At 40.1% G+C, this 22,420-nt stretch overlaps 2 protein-coding genes and 1 long non-coding RNA gene across 5 annotated transcripts in view; 2 read left to right on the plus strand and 1 right to left on the minus strand.

The window, feature by feature from the left end:
• On the plus strand, nt 1–14,265 carry LOC123962857 (GEM interacting protein). 2 transcript variants are annotated; one of them, XM_046039289.1, is made up of 21 exons: nt 1–199; nt 1,684–1,774; nt 2,152–2,248; nt 2,470–2,509; nt 4,463–4,588; nt 5,909–5,973; nt 6,062–6,169; nt 6,281–6,361; nt 6,598–6,759; nt 6,888–7,025; nt 8,513–8,703; nt 9,040–9,128; nt 9,242–9,304; nt 9,432–9,521; nt 9,629–9,771; nt 9,879–10,055; nt 10,155–10,292; nt 10,397–10,596; nt 10,712–11,024; nt 11,675–11,777; nt 12,718–14,265. In XM_046039289.1, the coding sequence occupies exons 1-21, from the start codon at nt 154–156 to the stop codon at nt 13,362–13,364; spliced, it is 3,108 nt and encodes a 1,035-aa protein (XP_045895245.1). In that variant the 5' UTR covers nt 1–153; the 3' UTR covers nt 13,365–14,265. The 2 variants fall into 2 exon arrangements, with proteins under 2 accessions (XP_045895245.1, XP_045895254.1); XM_046039298.1 differs by having other exon boundaries at nt 12,871–14,265.
• LOC123962874 overlaps nt 4,185–22,420 on the minus strand; it is a 26,142-nt gene continuing 7,906 nt past the window's right edge. Inside the window, exon 5 of one of the 2 annotated variants that reach the window (XR_006823081.1) lies at nt 4,185–4,562. This is a non-coding gene — a long non-coding RNA (uncharacterized LOC123962874). Of the gene's footprint in view, nt 4,563–19,653; nt 20,139–22,420 lie in introns of those variants that run through there. The other variant, XR_006823079.1, reaches the window with a different exon arrangement.
• The window catches only part of lmx1al (LIM homeobox transcription factor 1, alpha-like), a 17,196-nt gene continuing 9,524 nt past the window's right edge, over nt 14,749–22,420 (plus strand). Inside the window, exons 1-3 of the mRNA XM_046039311.1 lie at nt 14,749–14,944; nt 16,958–17,046; nt 17,903–18,092. Of these exons, the coding sequence (XP_045895267.1) occupies nt 14,901–14,944; nt 16,958–17,046; nt 17,903–18,092 (323 nt within the window). The 5' untranslated portion in view covers nt 14,749–14,900. The remainder of the gene's footprint in view (nt 14,945–16,957; nt 17,047–17,902; nt 18,093–22,420) is intronic.

The raw sequence follows: 22,420 nt of genomic DNA on the forward strand, positions 1-22,420 counted from the left end.
CAATTCAGCTTCAGTGTGTGTACACACGGCAGTGCAGATTTCCTGCCCGCTCAACTGTACTGTCCTTTACTGTGTATTGTAGTGTGACCTCAAGGGCAGATAATGTGCGAGTGTTAGTAGGTAGGGTCTTGCTTCTGTGTTTATAGTATAGAAATGGAAGAAGATCAAGCGCCAAACAAGGATTCCTCTCAAGCTACAGGTGAGCACAAAGAATGTGATATGAGATCATTTCGAGGAAGTGTCACTGTTGACTTCATATAAAGGATATGTTACCCATTGTTCTTATATGTACTTATATTATACATTCATGGTTAATTTATATCCAAAACCCTTTGCCATTGAGAAATACATTTCTTGACTCATTAAGAGTTTTTTAAATGGATGAATATTCCCATACAGTGTGAGAAATTTGCTGGCATCGCTGTAGTGCCATAATGGCATGGGTAATGCATGTTGGTGCGTGCATGTGCTGTATGGACAGTGTGCTTGGATATTCTTTGTGTGTCAGGGAGTTTGTGGTGCTGTGTGGCATCTTCCTAGTCAAAGCAAGATTGATTAACTTCCTGAACTCTGTCTTCGTTATTTTATACATTCATGTTATTTTTTTTGTGCAACTTTTTTTAAGTTACAGGATTTCCTGTCTGTAATCTTAAAAAAAAAAAAGGAAGACGCTATGAATAGAATATTAAACTATTATTGAGACTGGTGTAACGGTTGGTTAAACTTCACATCTAACTAGACATTTTTGCACTATGCTACTTAGTTCCTATTAAGAAACTTTTCACAATGTGACTTAAACTCGTGAATGTAAAATTGTTTGCAGTAATTTTAGTTATTGCATGTATACAGCAAACAACAACAGTAAATGCTTTTGATTAACTGGAATTGACTGTAAAAGTGTGCTAAAACACACACTTTACTTGCCTCTCAATTGTCATTCTTACACTGAAACACTACTGGTGTGAAAAACAAGGACTCTGTTCATTATGGGACGTGAAACAAATTGTGAGCAGGATGTGGTTAACCAAAATGGAGATGTCTCAGAGAGAGAGAGAGAGAGGGAGCGCTTTTTCTCATTTGGTGCATCTGTTGTAAATCATCAGTTTCAAACCTTTTGGTATGGCCATGGTAAAGCATTAGTTAAAAAGTGGGAGCACAAAAGGTTGAGGGTTTGTTATCAAAATGCATCACCTTGTTCCTCATTTTGTTTTAGTTCACTTTTGGTCAAAGAACAATTTTTCCCATAAATGTAAAGGAAATGCTCTTAGATATGAATAACTTCATGATAGGAACTATTTATTTATTAATTGTCACAATAATTGATCTTTTTGTGTTTTTCTCTTGAAGTATACTGTTTAGTTGTACATTAGTCACTTGGCTGATGCCTTTGGTTGAGCAGCTACGAAGTGGTGCAGAAGTAAAATACTTTAACTTTCCACTAGGAAGCAGGTCAGAGCTGCATGGCTTACCATTCTAATCTACACATTTCAAGTTTACACATTGTCTATAGAAAGAGAACATTTGTTTTGTGTTGAGATAGTGTCAGCATGTATGTGTGGTCTGTTTTTGATGGTGAGGATCACATTTCAGAATCTTAAATCTACAATGGTGTTACAGTATGACGTAAATAGTAAGACCATCTTATTACTTTAAGCATTTTAGTTTTTCCATTTGTCATTTCAGATGTGAAGAAGGTTCATCAGAAGTCTGAAACCAAGCGTTACAGTGAGATCTTCAGAGACTTTGATAATCTTGATTTATCTTTAGTCTCTTGGTAAGTATTATGCATTCACACAAAGTGCTACCATGTGTTTCTTTTGTCTCCTGCATCACTCTGCTTGTTCACTTTAACGGAAGAACACAGTGTTTAGTGAGGTGTCATTCACTGCTGTGAGCTTGGCTGAAACCATGCAGGATGAAACTGTTCAGATATATTTGTCAGCTCGAAGCCACAATCCATTAACATGAAGTAGGACAGATCTGCATGATCTCTCAATAGAGCAAGTTCTTGGGGGCCCATCTGCCCAAATGCCACAGCATCTGAAGTGGCAGTGACACTAAACAAACGTAGCGGTGCAAACTCCGAGCCCTTATAGGTATTTCTGTTTGACTGTGAGTGTTTTTCTCTCAAAACATTCTTTCTGTGTTCAGTGCAGGGGAGGATCTGCTGGCAGACAGTGACTCACTGTCCATCTCAGAATCCATCTCTTCAGAAAGCACAGAACCCACAGAGCAGCATGATGTGTCTGTAAGGGATCAATACTTAGTCACTAGAATTCATTGTTATTTATGTTGGACCTTGGATTCTTTTGCAAAAATTATGATCTCACTGATACCAGAAACAGTATTGATGCGGTGGGGATATTTTTGTTTGTTTTTAGGAACCCACTAACAGAATATTGTTGGCTTGTTTTAGGGGGATTAATGATTCTTTTATGAGTGAGAGTCTGATATGTGTTTTGTCCACAGAGACGCGCTGAGGCCAATGAAGTGGATGGAAACCAATCAGGTATGATTTGAGCAAGAGAGACAAGGAGGCCGAAAAAATACATTGTTGAGGTGTGTGTATTCTCTCCTGTGTGGGTCAGTGTATGTCTTGCTCATATAAACCGTGAAGCCCTGCACACAGGTAATTAATACAAGGCTTCTCTATACTGTATGTCACCACCAGTCTGTGAATCAGAGATTCTGTGGTGGTTGAGGTCTCTAGTTTAGTTACCTTAACATAGACCACACTGTGATTGATATCCAACATCCCAACAGATCATCTGCAATGATAAGCAGCTATATGTCTGTGACAAAGTATCTTCTTCAATCTTTACTTGTTTCATATTATTAAGCGTGAGTTATAATTGCCCTGTTGTAACAGGATTAGGATAAAGGATAAAGGATTAAAGCAGGAGACAGCTGCTCTCAGTTTTTACCTTACACACAAGCAGAAGATTGAGAGAGATCTACTGAAAAGGGAGGTGTCAGTGTTATGCAGGCTGTTGCAGCCAACTGATTATATAGCAAAGAAACTCTTTTCATCTCATGACTTTAAATATCTTTTTAAGTCTTCTTTTGGCTTCAAGTCTAAACCTATCTGAGGTCACTGATGCTGTCAAACCAAAATCACTTCTGTCTGCACCAAGCACATTACTAGAACATGTTTATGGTGTTTAATAGCCCCCCCCCCCGCTCGGCCACACAGCAGGAGGTAAACCTCACTCGATGCTCTTCTAAAGCCTGTCACTCCACAATCTGGACCTGATTAGGATAATCCCTAATCCAAGTGCAGGAAGCCATTGTATGTGGCAGCACAGAATCTGCTTGGAGGCTGATGTCTGAAAGTGTTCTGAGCTCCCCTTGTAACAAACGCAGAGAGGAACGGCTGGAAGAGGTCAGCCTTGGCATACAATCTGGCCACAAATCCATCATTCTTCTGGAATTGCCTGTTCATTTTTGAAGACAGAAAAGGAAAGATCCTCCTGCTTGGATTTGTATACCTCTCTAACTGGATTTGGCATTTGTGCAAAAGAACAGATCAGAAGAAAATCTGCATGTCTGAGTCAGGAACTTGTGAGAGAAGTCATTGAAAACATAGCTGAATACTTGGATCGTGAAATTTCTTGAAGTGCATCAGTGCTTTAACCTTTGGCTACAGGAGAAAATTAAGATCTGTTCTTCTAGATTTTGACATTTTGTTTTTGCAAATGTAATGTTGGAAGTGGAGCACAAAGAGAAAGAGGAAAAGAGAAAGTATTGTTGGGACTGTTTGAGAGACCACGTGATTGTCACGCATACATCATCCACCCTGTCTTGGTGTGAGTCACAGAGGAAGAACAAGAGTGGTTGTCATATCAACGCCCTGCCTGCCTGACCACAGCAGAACTGTGACATGGCGGTGTCTGATACTGCACACTCGCACTGAGTGTCAATGACCTTGCTTTCACAGCACAGCCTGTCTCTTTGTAGCTGATTGGAAGTGAACAGGTGTGAGAGGGAGGGGGCTTGCAGAGAGAGGAAGAGTGGAGAGAAGGGAAGTTATTTAGCTAAAGCTGTTCACAGAAACCCTCCTCTCTCAAGTCACATCCCCATTTGTGTCAACTGGAAGAGGACTGATTAAAGAGATTTTTGCCAACCAATAGTACACATACATTGTGCTTTCATGCAAAAGAAACATACAGTCTGCTGAGACCTACTCGAAAACACAGGACCTTTATTCTGATGAGCAGCTATGACTTGCCATATACAGTCATTGTTTCCTGTTTTGGGTTTGTGTATACTTTTTTAAAGTGACATTTGATTTTTGCTGGTCTTTTTAAGTCTAGGAGCTGGGGGGTTGTCACTCTAGGGATTTCTTTGAGGCTGGACCCTGTTTGAGCACTCCAAGAGAGACCAGCTTTGGGGTGTAGCCCAATGGAAACGGTGTGATCCCTGTGTCTTGAGCCTGCAGTGATGCTGATGTACTCCCTCTCAGCCCAGGACGCAGACCTGGCCCTCTGTCGCTGTGAGGATGGAGTGGAGACAGCGCTGCAGTACGCCAAGATGTGGTGCCGCTACGCGAAAGACCTCTTGGCCTGGATGGAGAAGAGAATCAGCTTGGGTGAGCGCACATGCAGCTGAGAAAAGGAAACAGTAGCATACCTTGCGAATCATAATATATCTGTGGTCTATTAGGGCATCTGTGCATGCCATGTTTAATCATTTGAATATAAACTGCACACAAAAGCAGATAGATAGATGAGATGCTTACAAAATGCAAATATGCTGTCTTTAAGGTACACTGTGCATGAAAATATCCTTATCCTCATGCATTTACTAGACTCAGAAACACACTTAGTATCATCAAACCTGGGCTATTTATCATTTTGATTAGATGCAACTTAACAAATTATTTCTTATGTAGCTAGAGATGTTCATTGATTCAAGAATATTTTAGGATTTGGGACTGTACTTCTACTGGCAACAAGAAAGACACACATCTATTTCTAGAGAAGTCATATGTATATAGACATTACAGTAGTCTGGAGGAAAGCAGAGCCTGTGCCCTATACTTTAAGCTTGTCAGAGGGTTGACTGGTGGAGCACCATGTTGTAGCCTGCCATAACATGGCCTGTCTGTATTATTTCACTCTGTGAGCGTGTCTGCGGGTGGTGCAGTCACCCCCAGTGTGCTACACTCTGCACACACACAGAGAGAAAGGATTAGAGGGCAGATTAACAGGACGGAGCAGGGTAATAAAGGCGACGGCGTGCCTTTCGAGTTCATAGACAGTGATTACCCTCTTATCAGCCTGCCCAGGTGCCCAGTGTCCATACTGGGATGCTAAGCATGCAAGGTTATTGGGAGCAATCAAAATATAGACCAACAGAAGAGTCCCTATGCTCAGCTATTTGAGGATCAGTTAGGCAATAGCAATGGATGAGTAATGCTGGATGGAGCTCGGCCCCAAACTACTGTGGATTACACACAGTAGAGCATTTTTGCGAGATAGCAACAGGAACATAGTTTCCAGTGTTTTTTAAAAAGAGCAGTCAGATGAGGAACCACTGTAGTTCTAGTATCAGGTTATGACTCGTAATGCTAAAGAGCACTCTGACTATCTAGACTATTTGACAGTTTCAGACATAAACACTGAAAACAAATGGGTCTGAAATAATTTCCAATTGTAGTTACTAATAGCAATAGCTGATGCAAAATGCAGACCACAGCTGTTTTTTAGCAAATCAGTTTCACTGATGAGAACAAAATGGATGCAGAACAGACTGAGGGTTATCTGAAGGGACACAAGGGCTAGGTGAGCTCCAAGCATATGTATTGAGGCTAAGTCAAATTCTGCTTGTCCTTATCTTTTTCTGATGTACAGTATCTTGTGAGTAATGTAAGCTGAAGGAAAAACATAATGAGAACTTTTGTTGACAGAACAAGAATTTGCTAAAAATGTAATGAAGACAGCCGAAGGAGCAAAAGCCAGTGTGGCTCAGCAGGTACAGCTTTGTTTATTGCATTTGTAACTTTTGACCTCCGCTATATTTAGTATATACAAGCTGTCTAAAGTTCTTCTTGTCTTTGTAGGAAATGATGCCCCTGCAGTACATCTACACAATGGCGCTAGAGCAAGACATTAAGAACAGTGTGACCTCTAAAAAGACTTCAGAGCTGTTACAAAGTCGCTGTTACCAAGTATAGACGTCCACACACACATACAAAAAGTTTTGAGTTGTAGTAAATCTTCTGTCTTTAAGGTGTGTGTAGATATGGCTTTGTGTTTAATCTAGTATCTCTGTCTCAAAGGCCTTAGCTGCCAAGAGGAATGAGATTGACAAGTGGCGCAGAGAGTTTAAGGAGCAGTGGGCAAGAGAACAAAGGAGGATGGTAAGTTAATTAGGAATCTTGTTTATGACAGTGGTTGTGCTCAGTTTATTGCACTGTCAAAACAAATTTTCTCAGATGTAAGACATTGTATCCAACTTCATGCATACAATATATTTCATCTGTCTGTTATGACCTTCTTGATACCTGCTGAAAACATATTTTATTGCACAGTGGCTCACAAAGTTAAAACAAACCAATCTGTGTTTTTTTTCCCTCTGTGTCTCCCTTGATTTCAGAATGAATCAGTGACATCTTTTAAAAAGGCTCGTCAGCAATACTTCCAACGCTGTGATGAGCTAGAGAAGGCTAAAGCTGTCTCTGCTAAAGCTGTGGACGACACAGCTGGAGCCAAAACATTGGATAAGAGGCGAAAGTCTAAGGATGAAGCCCAGAGTAAGGTGAATGTCCCCTTATTGCACTACATTAACCTAATCTGTAAAAAATCAGTTCTAGTACAGATCTCTCATAGTGTGTTTATGATGTTTAACAATACAATTTAAGAAAAATGTCTCCCTGTCTCCTCCAGGTGATGGAGGCAGAGCTTCTGTACAGACAGTGTGTGACTGACGCCAAGATCCACCAGGAGGAGTTAGTGAAGGTCAAGGAGAGAATTATTTCCCACATTCGCAAGCTCATCTGTCAGGGAGACACTGTGCTCAAAGAGGTTGGTATGAAATTCGAAACTCACCACGATTCTTCCTATAAGCATGCTTATTAGTGACGTGGACAACTATACAGTTATACCATCAGGAGCTGCAGTGGTGTAGTCTACGTGATACGCAGGTATACGCCGTATACCCACTAGGAACGGTCAAAGATTTCCGTATACCCACTTAAAATAGCGAGGTAATACGTAACAATATCGTTTTGTGGCAGAACTTTCACACGTTCATTCATAAATTCTCCCCGTCTGTGTTGCGAAGTTCTGAACTGACGTTTGCGGCTTCAGTGGCCTGTGACCGGATCTGACGTCACCGACCAAACAACGACACAGCTGCGTGGCGGAACAAACTCAAACTACACTCTTACGGTGTTTTCGTAAATCTGCAGTTGAATCTGCTGCCGCTCCGGGTGACACCGCGGCTGCAGCAGATGACACGAACGTTAAGGTTACTGAAACTACAGGAAACGAGCCTGATGAGGCTGATGCTGTCGTAACGTTACCTGGTGAGCGAAAGTAGCATATACGTTATCATTAACGTTATCATTAACGGAAGTTGCATCTATTACTAGTTAACTTAACTAACGTTAATGTGGTGGATCAAAGAATGCGGGATACTGTGTGTGTGTGTGTATCTGCGCGCGCGTGTGTGTGTGTGTGTGTGTGTGTGTGTGTGTGCGCGCGCGTGTGTGTGTGCGCAGTAGAAGTAGCAGTTCCTGGATGCTTTGCTCATGCATTTCAGCTGATACAGAAGCTACATAACCTGAGTTTGACAATGGTTTTGGAAGATAAGTGTGCTTGAGATGATGTGGACCACTTTTTGTGTCCTTACTATTAATAATATTCTGTAATGAATGAGTGTTGGTGACAGAACTGCACATTTGTGTGTTGTTCAGTAATGTTATTACTGATACTGAGCCTCAGTATCCTTCCTTTCATCAGTCTATTCCCCCCACCTGCATAGGTGTAATTTACACTGGGAACGCTGGGGACCTGTCCCCAACACTTTTTCTGTTTTTTTCTCCCAAATGTTCTGAAAAATAGCTTGTAGCAAGAAATGTTAAATAACAAATGTGAGTACTATGACAAAGTTTTTGCACATGCAATGCAGTGTAAATATAGAAAAACAGATCTGCATTATCCCAAAAAATTACATAAGCTAAAAAAACAATTTACTGATTACTGCATTATATTACATTATATTTTTATATTCTGAATTGCCACCTGAATTTTGTGTTCCCCTTTATATAAATAAAGACATTTCCACCATAAATTGGTGCAGAAAATGTCTCCAGAATGCAGGAAATTAAGTGTTTATTTGGGGAGGACCCCCAGATCCCCAATCGTATAATATTTCTTTAAAAAGCATTAAAATATCATCTCTTAACACCACTAACATTCTACATTGCAGTCATGCAACACTTTGTTGATAACTTTACACTGTAAAATCACTGCTTTGTCTCCCCCATCATGTCTCTTCTCTGTATCAGGCCACAGTCAACATGTTTTACTTCCAGCGGCAGCAGACAGAGCCTGTTCCCCTTGGTTATCACAACCTGGAGTTGACATGCAGGTCCCTGGAGCCTGGTGAGCCCTACCTGCTCTACATCCTCAGCAAGCCTCGCCCCGAACAGCTTCTCCAAGTCTTTACCTTCCAGGAGTATTTTCCTCAGGGCAAAGGGTACGTTAAACTGGCCGGTGACTGTCTCTGCTGTCACTTTGGCTTTGGTGTTTCCCTGTGGTGTGTTCATTTACTTGTTTAAGGTCAGAAATGAAAAATAATATTAAGTGTCAACAAAAAGGTTAAACTTCGACGCCTTGCATGCATCTGTGTCCTAATCTCTTAATTACATAGTTGGTGCAAGCTGTAAACCTGGATTGACAATCTGTTCTTATTGTATTAGTTCAGTAAATTCAAATGGGACAAAAGCAGAACAAATTTGACATCCACTAGGTATAAAATTTTTATGTGCTTTTAACTTTTTATTCATTCAAATGAATTCTTTTTCTTTGAAAGGAAACGAAAATCCAGCAATCCTCTCAGTTCTGTGCATGACTCTTTACCTATGACAGATGACAGCCCTTACAGACGACCCAGTGACAGCAGTAAGGACTACCAATGATCATACCATGATTCCCATTGTCTATATTGTCTCATCTCTGTAAATTAACCACTTTAGTTTAATTTGAGTTTTCTAATGTGTTCTGGTCCACATTAGGGAAAATAGGGAACAGTGACAGTGAGAGTATTGGAGGCAGTTTGGAATCTCTGTCCAGCCCTGGTCAGTACAAGCCTGGATTACTTTCTGTAACTTTTTTTTTCACTTGCACGTGAAAACCATGCAAAGATAAACATGTTTAAATTTACCCTCTTCTGTGTGTCTGCTCTACGGGAATGCATAATTGAAGCTCACACTAACAGGAGGCTACCTAAAACCGCATCCACTTTGACAGTGTCATCAGACGACCTGGACGAACGGGATATGGCCTCAGAATCAGGTTTGTTACTTCTTTTCAAGGCCTCTATGAACAGAGTTCTTAACCTAACCCCCTCCACCCCCATGGAAATTCAATTGCATGATTCTAGCCTCTCCTTGTCTCCACAGAGTACATTGATGGTACGCCAGTCAAACTGCGCACATTTTCAAGGGCTGCACTGACACACCGACTCAAGAAGATGAAGAGCAAGATGGTCAAATGCAAGCACTGTGACAACTATATTGTTGTTAGTGGGGTCGAATGTGAGGAGGTATGAGGCCAAATTGAGGAGATACACAATAACCGGGGCATCAGAAAATGAATGGTGCTGATTAAGACTGTTAATGTTCCTCTGTCCTATTCCTGTTCCACCTTCAGTGCGGGCTGGCTTTGCACAGGAAGTGTATGGAGGTGTGTCAGTTAGAGTGTGAGCACAGGAAGGGGACTGTGTTTGGAGTGGACCTCTCTCTGCTGTCACGTGACGGACCAGATGAGGTGCCCTTTGTGGTGCTGCGCTGCACGTCTGAGATTGAGAGTCGTGCTCTTTCGATCCAGGTATTATTTACCATCACGGTCACCAAAATGTATAATAAAGACTGTCAAGTGTTAGTCGTGGCCTGATAAGTCTTTTTTGTGCTTTTGTTTTTCTCTGAGGGGGTGTATCGTGTGAGCGGGTCCAAGCCTCGCATCCTGAAGCTCTGTCAGGCCTTTGAGATGGAAAAGGAGCAAGTGGACCTCTCTGACCTCTCACCACATGACATCACCTCAATCCTTAAACACTTCTTCAAAGAGGTACAGGAGCTATAGCCAAATGAACTCCACTGACTGAATTAGGCTGTCATAGCTTTTCTCTCTGATCTCAGTGAGTAACCTCTCCATTCCTCACTCTCTCCCAGCTCCCAGAGCCCTTACTTACCTTTGAACTGTACAATGATTTCATCGCAATGGGAAAGACCATTCAGCACTTGAATGAAAGGGAGCAGAAACCAGACACTAACGAGATAATGGACATCATTCATAACCTGCAAAAGCTACTACAGAAACTCCCTTCATATAGCTACAGCACCTTGCAGCACCTGATGTCTCACCTGCAAAAGTGAGCATGCATGTGTTATAGACCTCTGTGGTTACATTTTACTTTCCTTCCCAGCAGATTTGTCTTAAATTATCTTGAATCTTTCCTTGAATTTGTCTGCTCTCTGTCTCCACAGAGTTTCAGAGAACTACGAGAACAAGATGTCCCCTAGCAATCTGGGAATTGTGTTTGGGCCAACACTACTGCGCCCTCTTGTGTCTACTGACATGTCAATGATTGCCCTGCTGGAGACTAGTTACCAGGCCGCACTTGTTGAGTTCCTCATCACACACCATGACCATGTTTTTGGCCTTCAGCAGAGACCCTGTACGCCCCCTCCCCCTGTGCCCACTGCACCTCTTCCAGACACCCCTCCCAGAGCTTCCTGTCCCCTGGATGGGGAAGTTTACGCTGGCTCGGAACATGAAACCTCCAAACACTCACTTGAAGTAAGCACTGCAGTAATAAAACGTTCTTTTCAAACACAGACTTAGTGGTTGCTGCTATACTTAGTGTGCGGGATTTTCACAGGACTCACAAATGCAAAATGTTTTAATATGAGCAGTGTGACTGTTTAAAAAAGATCAGTATCAGTTGCTTGGCATATACATAGGGCAGAGTTAGTTTGTACCTGAGCTAAATTTCCATATTATTACCTGTTGTTTTAAGAGCTTTAGCACCTGGCACCTTCACTTCAAGTTTATTCTCTCAGTGTTAACATGCTGGACCGCTGCTGCATTTCTTCTGCTGTCCGGACTCAAAGCTGCGTGGCCTTCTTTCAGTCTTTACTATGTGTACATTTCACTGCTTTTACTTATAAGCAAAAGTTGAGTTTACCAGATGGTAGACATTTATAGTTGCTGTTCCAGATGGCACAAAAGTTAAATTACCTTTCCTTCAGCAGGGTTAAAAAGGGGTTAAGACTGGGAGAAACTTAATCTCACAGTTTAAAATGTCCTGGACAAGGTGTAGCCTAAATGTGTACCTGATATAAAAGGGTAAGAATAATCGCATACTATAGTGGCGCAGTATCTCAGGTTTAGACGTGGTGTGTAAATATTTACAGAAAACCACCACTCAACTTTTGTCATTCTAACAGAGTCGAACAATCAAGAGAGAGTCGAGCGAGGGTTATATATCTGACAAGTCTTCATCCAATGAAGCAGTGGACCAGCTCAGCCCTGAAGCCAATGAGAGAGCAGGTAGGCGGGACGTAGTGATAGAGCAGTTACACCTGACTAGAATATGTGAACAAAATGATGATGGAATTTAATTCATAGTGTTGATATCTTATGTAGTATAGATGTTGGGGTTTTTAATTGTTGGTATAATGAGGTATAGATTATTGTCTCCACTGTTGCCTTTGCTGCTTGAGGAAAAGTTTTAATTAATCCTGTTTGAGATCTTGTAGGTACTACACAGCTCCCAAGTTGTTTATTTTAATTTCTCACAAACGATTTGTTCTAGCTTAAGGTTACTCAGCATCTGCAGCACCAGATGCAGCGGTTGCAGAGTTCCTCAAGGGTCTGTTTTGGTTCCCCTTTTTTTCTCACTTCACACATTTCCTTCAGTTAATTTTAGAAATAAGACTTCCTTCCATTTTTTCGCTGAAGCCATTTAGTTGTATTCATCTGTAAAGAGTCAGATTGCTTAGGGATTATGCTAATGGAATTAAGCAAGGTGTGTGATCATAACAATCATATTGAATAAGGACATTTTTGTGTTTTGCTGCCCTGCTGAAGTTTCATCTCTTCCTTGCTTGCTTTACTCTTACTGTATTTCTGAGTCGCTCTCTTCTCTGTGACTACAACAGCAAGCAGCTTTAAGACTTTTATTCGCAACTAAACACCTTAATATATCAATCTCAAATGCAGAATAGCAGTATTAGTTTTAAACTTCTGTTAATCACTCTCAAACCAATACAGGATAGTTCCAGTCTGCACTGTAGACCTTCCAAAAGAAATCTGTGTGAATGTTTAACCACTGCTGAGTTTTGTTAGCTTTGGGCTCTGTGTTTGCATAAACCACAATATGCAGGGGAAGACACATTTCTTATAATCAATAGCCTGTGTTTCGACTAATTTTATATATTCATAATATAATTTTATGAATCACATTTTTGTTTTCCCTCTTGCGCCTCAGTCATGGCTTTGAGAGGGGCATCATGTGACCCTCAGGGTGAGCTGGTGGGGGCGCCAGGCTCTGATTTGGGGACCCAGCCACACTATCGCTTCACTAGACAGCCTGTAAAGTATTACCGGCATCATAATCAAGGACCCCGACTCTCCAACCCAGGTCGTGCAGCCAGACGGTCTGTGGCTCCAGCCAGGGGCATTCCAGGGAGTGCAGACAGCAGCCGCAGCTCCTCTCCAGAGCCAGGGACACACAGACTTTCCCAAAACTTAGATGTTCACTGTGAGAACACCCGCCATCCCTGTCAGCCCCACCAAGCCACCGTTGCCACAGAAAGTAAAGTGGTTGCCCCACTGAGCCCCCGCGACGTTGTGCAGTACATGCTGGGACTGGACTCAACATTTACATCAGTTGAAACTGCGACATCATCCTGTGCAACGCAGGAGTCTTCCCAGGAGGTGGGAGCTGCGTGTCAAGCTAATCTGAAAATAAATGTGTCCATTAACAGTCAGAGTGCTGGACAGAGTCGGGCTCTGTGTCAGTCACCAAAGAAACTTCCTGTTGAGCACAACCTGACTTCACCTGCACAGAAGATCCTGTCTGGTCTAAAGCTCAGGCGCAGCCACTCAGGGAAGGACGAGCAGCTCTTTGTCTGAGGAAAGATAGAAATCTCCAGACCATTCACTGGAATACATTAATAAATACACACCGGAGGGTGTAACACCAATAATACCACCTTTATTGTGTGTCCGGACTGCTATTAATGTCAAGATCCATGCAGTGTTCCTAAATAAACTTTCACACACAAATATCTCATCTGTAACAAATAATGCAACTGTCTTCAAAAAATGACACAGATAAAGGTTAAGTTACCTAAAAAACTGAAATGTTTCAAACTGAAATCTGAGTGTTTCTTCAAGGCAGTGGTTCTCAATTTTTTTCTTTCACATCCCCCTTCAGATCCCAAAAAAAAGCATTAGAGCCCTTTTGTTTGTTTATGTGACCAAATAAATCACATTCATGCAAGTTTAGGTGCGTTCAACATCCTCCAACCCCCCTGAAGTGGCTCTACGCCTGCCCAGTTTGAGAACCACTGCTTTAAGGAATGATGCTTAATTGGATGCAACAGCCTTATTACTGCTGATCCTCTTTAAGATTTTTTTAAGATTAACCATCCAGCTGCCTAATACCCAAAGCAGACAAGAATAGTTCAAGTACATATCAGTATTTTTTTTTTAGGTTTTATCCTGAACAAACTATAATAAAAATCAAAATACAAATGCAAGTGTTGTATTTCTAAGGTGATTTTGTCATCTATTTGTTGTGCTTTTTTAATGTTTTAAAGACTCCAGATGGATTTTTTTTGTAGTAGGCATGCCTAAACAAAGATATGCCTTCACTGGTGTAGTAATGAACATGCCATTATAACACTGACATTTATTTTTGTTTAATGCACCGTTCCTGTGTTGACACAAGGGGGCAATCTTTTCCCAGTGTGTGAGGAAAGCATGCCAGACACAATAGTAAAAGGGCAATAAACCAACAACTTCTTTCTAATTACGTGTTTTGAGATGTCACTTTTCCTACTTCAACCTTTTCATCCTGGGACCTGTTTCACTTTAGAGTGTAATAACATTTAAATGAGGCAACATTTTCTGGTATCTAGATGGGATTATGGTTGACAGTCTGCTCTCATCTTCATTTGTCTTTGTCCTTTTGAGAACATTTCATCAGAATCAGGCAGTTTAGGAGCAAGCATATGAGAAAATATTGGGGTCATCATAGATAGTTTCCCATGTGGAAGGGGATTCATGTCTCACCACAAGCCTTTTCACATATCAACTGAGCCCTTCAAAGGCTCCGTCTAACCTTGAACACAAATGCAAAAGATCATCCTCATCTGAGTTATCAATAGGCTGCATCATCGCTCATCTTCCCTCATCATCTTCCGCACCTTCTCCCTCCCTCCTTGTCTATCCATCTCCTCCCTCTGCGCCTCCTTACGCACAAAACAAGTCAGAGCGCACACACGGCTGGCAGAGAAAACAGGAGAGACAATAGACAATAGTTTGGGTCATCATGCTATTTGGATTTTTACTGTAGGCAACATGCGCGCCGAACTGTGATAGTTCAGGTGAACAATCTGTGAACGCGTCTGTTTATTTGCTGGCCGAAAGTTCCCCCAGGTTTTAATGTTGCCAACCGAGATTTCAGGAGGAGTGTGTTTCACCTCAAGGTAGGACTAACTCAAGAACAGGTTGTCGGCGAAGGCAGACTTGCGACTTCTGAATTATTCTGTTGCGTGAATCGATGTGTCTCATTCCTGCAGCAGCAATTGGTCAGGTTTAACGTTATTTTGATGTGTGTGTGTGTGTGTGTGTGTGTGTGTGTGTGTGTGTGTGTGTGTGTGTGTGTGTGTGTGTGTTTTAAATGCTCATGGAAAAACAGGTTAAGTCACAGTGACCTTGCCATCTGATCAGTTACGATCTTTGATTTGATCCTTCAATCCAAACAAGAAGAGAGGCTATTTTATTAGGCGACATTTTTAGGTTAGGTATCACTTCAGTGGCAAATACATCGTTTTAGAGATTCTCTGATGCTTATCGTGGATATAGGCTAATATTTCATTACAACATTAGTTTACAGCTGTGTTGAGAGTGGAGTAAGCACATCCACTTATTGGACCTGAACAGACGCATAACCACTCAAGTTTGTCTTTTTACTTTTGGTAGCACCAGACTGCCTAGTCATTTCAACAGCTTTCTAAACTAGGCTATTAGAACAAACATATTTTCTCATGTTGTTATGATATGATAATTCCTAAACACAAAAGGTTGGTCATTACCTCCATACCAAGAAAGGCTTCTTACTGTGTGACATCAGCTTTATAGGACAATTTATTGATCCTATTGATCCTCATATGACATGACAAATACATGTCCTTTACAGCTCCAGGTGACCTGTAGCAAAGTTAATAAAATCTTTTTTGAACATTTTTATTCCGGTAATCATTATCATAGTGCCAGACTGTTAGTCTCAACATGTTAATAGCGATGCATTAAAGAAATAGGCCTATTCCGGTAATGTATTCAAACCGCAATTAGGCAAAATATAAAATCAGATTAGGCCTAGCTGTATTTACATAATTCATTTGTTTTATTTCATTACTTCATTTTCTGTGACAATTACCCGATATTAAATAGCCTATTTTATATTTAGTCGATTTTACAGATTCACTGTCAAAGCCTCCCAAACGTAATCATATTGTAAAACTAAATCTTTACAAATACCACAACAAAAATATCTAAATATAATTTAAAAGGCCTATCCAATTGGAATATAGGCTATAAATGTTATGATAGACGTGTTTATTTAGCGAGCATTACAAAATAATTTTTACCATAGTGTGATAAGGCCACAAAACATAATCTACATTAAAGTGGCTGAAAAATGAGATGTTGTTTCCCCAGTCAATTTATTATTCTCTGGATTTGTCCGGTTTTAAAGAGAAATCTGTAGGATACACGATGCTGTCCCTGTCTTTTAATGTTTCTTCGGTAATACCCCATTTTGTCACATCATATGAAACAATTGTACATTTTAAAATATCAAACTAAAACTAAAACAGACCTAATTAAATTTTGAGAAAACTTTAAAACATACATAGCCTACTTTCACCAAAATGTCTAAAATGAGACTGGGATTACGTGAAAAAAAATTATATAGGCCTATATAAGAACGTGATTTTTTCTGGGTAATTTATTCTCTTTTCACAAAACCTTTGTTTAATTTTTACTTATCATGTAGAGAGTAATATTTAAAGGCTGACATGCACTTTTAAAATATCAGCTGACTAGATTCAGGGCCATGTACTATAACCTCATGTCAAACAAACATTAAGAATGCATAATGGTTTAAACTTTGATGGTCATATGTAATTCCTTTCATTTTGATTAAATTAACAATAATATGGGCCTATGTGTCATATTTTTATCATAGTTTTCTGCCTTTCATAGCTTAATTTAAGTCCAAGCTGTGTGTTTTTGTGTGAGTGCGAATGCAGTTTAATTTGGGATCTATAATCTGGTAATTTAAAATATCGCTTTAAAAATAGGCTACTTAGTGGCTGTTTTTTAATAATATGCGTTGCTACATTTCGTCTTACTAGTTGCCTTATTTTCTAATGGATTTACTGCAGCAGTTTAGCTGATGTCTTAGACAGAAATGCTGCTTTTGTGTCTTTCTGTAGCGACCACACTGAGGTAAGGAGAGAAGGGATGAAAACAGAGGAAAGCCAGCAGTCCTGTCTGCAGCAGCCTCCATCCTCAACGCCTTTTGGTGAGTGTTGGCTGACAATTTGTTGCAAAAGGCACAAACGAATAAACTCGCAATTAAACATTAAATATTATCACCACTGAAAAAAACATTATCAGGATACCAAGGCTCGTGATAAACATAATTTTTATGAATATTATAAAGACCAAAAGGAAACAATGCCATAAGATAGACTATCACAATCAAGGTCACTGTAGCCTCGCTGTTGAGTATTGACGCAGGATAAGTCCCTATAGGAATATTAGGAGAAAATATAAATCAAGCATGATAAAATGCCTATTGAGTATATGAATGAAAGTCCTTCTGATTAGGCCTATATGAATAAAGTCACTACCTGGAGGAATTCACTATCGGCGCAAAAATATTTGGGAATATTAGAGGGATATAACAGGAAAAAGAAATGCCAAAAACAAGAGTTGCATTTGTTGCGTTGAACATAACTTTACATAGCTAATTTTACAGTAGGCCTATATACACAGCTATAGATATAGACAATAAAAAAATAGTTAAAAATAACAATGTAATGTAATCAAGTCTAAAAGGAGTAAAAATAACAACATGATGTTTAAAATATCAAAAAGTGGAGTTTCTGTGAACTTTTGCACATTGAGTACATCCAGGATGTCGGAGAGGACAGCAGTCGTGCCAAATGTTGTAAAATGTACACACACGTGTTGATTTTTATTTTTATTTTTTAAATATCCCTATGGCCAAGAGGGTTTTTTGGGGGACAGTGAACATTTCCTTAAGGGGTGGGGTTGCAATGGGGAGACTTGGACTCATGAACTCAGTGTTTTAAATACCTTGGCTTCGGCCCTACCTCTTTCTCTCTCTCCACGCACTGATTTGCTCACTCCAGGTCCGGAGTACAGGGGAGGGGGTGAGGTGTGTGCGGGCTGTGAGTCTCCCATCGCCGACCGCTTCCTGCTGCGCGTGAACGAGCGCTCCTGGCACGAGACCTGTGTCAAGTGCGCCGTGTGTTTGAGCGCGCTCACCGGGACCTGTTACTGCAAGGACCGCCTGCTGTACTGCAAGCACGACTATGAAAAGTAAGAGCGCAGTCACACTCACTGAAGTAGGATTCACTGTTTGTTGTTGTTTCATTGGGAGAATCGGGCAGCGAGAAGAAGAGTGAAAGAAGTAGGTTACTCAAACCCTCTACTTAAAGTGATAATTCAATAAAAGCACAATTCCTCATCCGCTCAGATCAGTTAAAGAACCATACGCTAAAGGTTGAAAAAAAATTCCTAGTAATCAAAAATGCATGTCCTCAACATAGAGCTGAAACAAAGTTGTGTTTCAGACTTCATGAACTTTGGATTCCTATATTTTCAGGCTTTATGTCCCATTGAAAGTAAACTATTGATCTGCAAATAAATTACTAAAATAGTCTCACAATAATGGAAATATTTGTGTAAACTACCAGTAGCCTATCTCCAAATGTAGTGCAATTCATGAAATATTTATTTCCCAAATCTGACTTTAAGTGTTTGTTTACAGTAGAAGGGGAAATGGTATCAATTGTGAAGCCACAGTTTCCTCCAATCAAAAGCAAGTTGGAATTGTGTCACTCAACCTTCTCATACCCACCTTTGCAAGCCAAGAGGAAGCCAAATTCACAAATGATGTTGATTTGAAAGACCAAATTGTGTTTTTGAGGTATGCCTCATAATACAGTATTTTCATCCTCTCCATATTTGGATGGTCTGCCAAGTTTGGGTGACAGTAATTTGATATATATGTGATCACTATTTACCAGGTTGCATGCTAATGTGTTTAGGTTGTGTAACACACAAAGAAATGGAACCCAGTAATTGGTTTACGCTGAATTTTCTTTCTCAGTCAGGTAAAACTTTGTTATAAAAAAACAACAGGTGAAAATACTGAACAGAAGGTGACCTGAAGAGTGTCATTTACTTTAAGCATGCTGAGAGCAAGAGTCTCTCTGCCACACTTATATGAGATTAACTGATGAATAACCTTGTCAAATAACTTGTTTACTCACCCCAACAAAAACACATATCGGGGGAAAATCTGTATTTTTCAGTGTGACAAAAGACCCTTACATGAGTCAGTTGAAAGATAGCATACGTTTGATCAAAAAAACATTCACTTCATGTGGCATTGTTGTCTTTAACTAATTAACTAGAGAAGACTAGACAATTTTCTACAAGTGTTTGTTCAGTAAACAAACTATTTCTAACAAATTATTCTTTATATTGTAAATTCATGTTTGACCCCACACGTCTGTCATTACAAAGGGGGGTGTGTACAAAACCCATGCTTTATTTTAAATTGTAGTCAAGATCCCCAAACCTTCAAAGGATATTTAATATGTCAGGCTGAAGTATTAAAAACATTTGTCTACAATTAGTGGACATTTTAGAATTTTCCATTTTACTTCATTTGTACACAAAATATCCAAATTAAATTACATGTCTGAATGTTAATGTGATACAGACATGGTTAAAATTAAGTTCTGTAACACATTGATATAGAATATATGGTGTTGACAGAAAGTGTGTAAAATGGTTCATGCATCTTTGATGCCAGTTTGACCTTGACTTGGTCTAGAGGTTCTTGGCGCATAATACAGTACGTCAAGTTCTTATATACGATCCCATTTCCCCCTGCTAAGAATTATAATAATTCTTAATGACAATTTTTTTGTAGTTGACTGGTGCAGATTTATTTGTCTGCTTATATGGTTATAATTATGGATTTGGATTAATAGGACCATTCTCAAAGTGTTTATGTTCACAGTCTCTGGTGAATTAACAGCACTTAATGCTGCAATTCCACGCTCTACACCGTCTGGACATAATATATTGCATTGTTAATACTTAATTAATGTTTCTGATTTGATGAGTCAACTCTATGGTCATTTTTGAGGCCATATGGTGTGTGTGTGTGTATGTGTGTGTGTGTGTGTGTGTGTTTTGGTTGTTTGGTGTGTGTGATGCGGTCAGTGGGTGTGCATGCAGTGGGAGCTCCAGAGGTAGACAGCTGAAGGACGAGCCTGAAGCTTGTTATCATTGTTTTGAAAAGTGTCAGACGGCATCCAGCAGCACAGACTCTCCCACTGTACCTGACATCTGGAGAATAGAGAGAGAGAGAGAGAAGAACTGGCTGATGAAAGTCTCATTGTGTGACGTTTATCTGGAAAAATGAGTGGAAATGTGGAGGCAATAGCTTATCATAAACGAAGCACTGGGTTCATTTTCAGTGATGGAATGAAAAAGAGTATTTGCTCTCATCATGTAATGACTGCAGTTGTAGATCCAAATTAATAGTCAGCGGCTCATTCACTATGGTGTTGATTTAGTCCCCTATACATTGCATATGGATAGTTGCCTTGTTGTGTGAGTCGGTGCCAGACTTGGCACACCATACTGCCTGTGACCTTCAGTGGATCAGCAACAATGTCTCCTTGTTTTCCCTGCAGTCTGTCCATCAGCGCCTTACACTACACACCACCCCCCACCACCCCATCTAGAGCAGGTGTGTGCATTGTAACAGTTAACCATGTCCAAGAATTTGGAACATGCATAAAAATGTTAGGGGTATTCATACAATTATTAGGAGACGCAAATTTTTCATTTAACCCTCTACTCGAAGCTTGGTTCCATTTTAGATACAGCTGGTTGAAAGAGGCAAAGGCTGATAAACTGTTGTCTATACTCATTGATTGTCAGATATTAAAGTAAATGACTTACTTTTGAACAATGTGGATGAAATATATACACGCATGGTAAGATTACATTTTGCAGGCTTTTCTTGCTCATACTGGGCAACTTTCCATCTCACCCTCATGCAATATCTCTGGCTTGTCCAAATATTTTTAATTTGTCCTTTGCTTTGATTACATCACCCGGCACACACAGCCAGCAGCACTCTCCTCCCTGGCTCTCCATCAGCACAAGCCACAAAGGCCACACTGTACAGTAAAAATACCCTGTGTATTTGTCTGCATGTCCTCGTTAGTTTTGCTATAAGAAAATGGTGAAATAGAAATGAAAAACAATGTGTTTTGGAGGAGATATCTCTGAAATCTTAATAATAAATCTGTTCTGTTGAGGTGAAATAAAATAAATGCATGTAGATGTCTATCTATTCAAATGAGAAAACAAATCAAATTTTGAAATGTGACCCATCCCCCAATCTGATTCATCTGGGCAAAACTGCCTTCAAGGCAACAGTTTATTCAACATTTGCATGTTTAATGTTTTTAAAGGATATTTTGCTTCAGACTTCTATATTGATCACTACAACTCAAAAAGCCAGTGTTGGCTTAAGTGCATCTTGTTTAGGGTGAAGCACATAATTCTAATCCAAATATTCAAGCACTATATAGAATTATATATATATATATATATATAGGCTCAGTTGGGAGTCACATTGAAGTTCAGTCACTGAAACTTTGTGTAATAAAGAAGCGATCACCCTACTGCCACTCATTATATATGTAATAAAACAGGAGGCATGCCTTCTGATTCGAGATTCCCTGGTCTCAATCTGTTATGGAAATGAGGGGATTTAGACACAATAAATTTAAGTGCATCTTGTGGATTTTCCTTGTGGGTTTATTTTTTGTTTTGAAACCTCAAGAAATCGTCTGGAACTCCATCCTTTTATGGACCAGATGTTCAGCATGATGCTTTAGAATCATTTTGTGGCAAGACTTCCCTCCACACTCTAAATTTCCATCAGGATGTTTTTTATGCACGGGTGCAATGCGTCACTTTTACCAGCAAAAGGGGCAGAACGATAAAAATGTGGATGGAAAAGTTTTGCTACATCAGAAAAAGGAATTCTGAGCAGTGATCACTAACAACAGATAACTAAAGATCTATATGAGCCGTGGTAGAAATTTGGTCTCTAAGTGTACATTTGTTCAGTTTACTATGAAGTCAGAACATATGCATTTTGAATAAAAGTTTCAGGTTGATTAAATAGCTTTGTGGCTGAAAAAAAGATAATATAACCACCTGATTAGCATGTATGAATAATGTCCATCCTTATCCTATACACACTTTTTCACTCATTGTGTTTTACACACTGTCTCGACATTATGGTTCTTTGCCAAACTGAGCAGTATAAGGCCAGTGTTCCCTGGTCAATAGTGCTGAGCCCAGACAGAATGGAGGGTAGTCTGGCTGTGCTGAGCCTGCATGCAAGTTCCCTTGTAAGTTCCATAAAGGCAGCTTCAGCCTTGTGAAAAACAGGTCACCAGGGTGGATAGTCACTAAACCTTGGGTTTAATACCTCACTCTGCGGGGCGGAGGGCACTGAGACTACATCTAGGTTTACAAACCCTCTCTTTGCAGACTGAGAGAGGGAGACCCCACCGCCACAGTTATGGAATCTCCCTCTGCTG

The sequence above is a fragment of the Micropterus dolomieu genome, linkage group LG02, assembly GCF_021292245.1.
Source record: "Micropterus dolomieu isolate WLL.071019.BEF.003 ecotype Adirondacks linkage group LG02, ASM2129224v1, whole genome shotgun sequence".
Lineage (NCBI taxonomy): Eukaryota > Metazoa > Chordata > Actinopteri > Centrarchiformes > Centrarchidae > Micropterus > Micropterus dolomieu.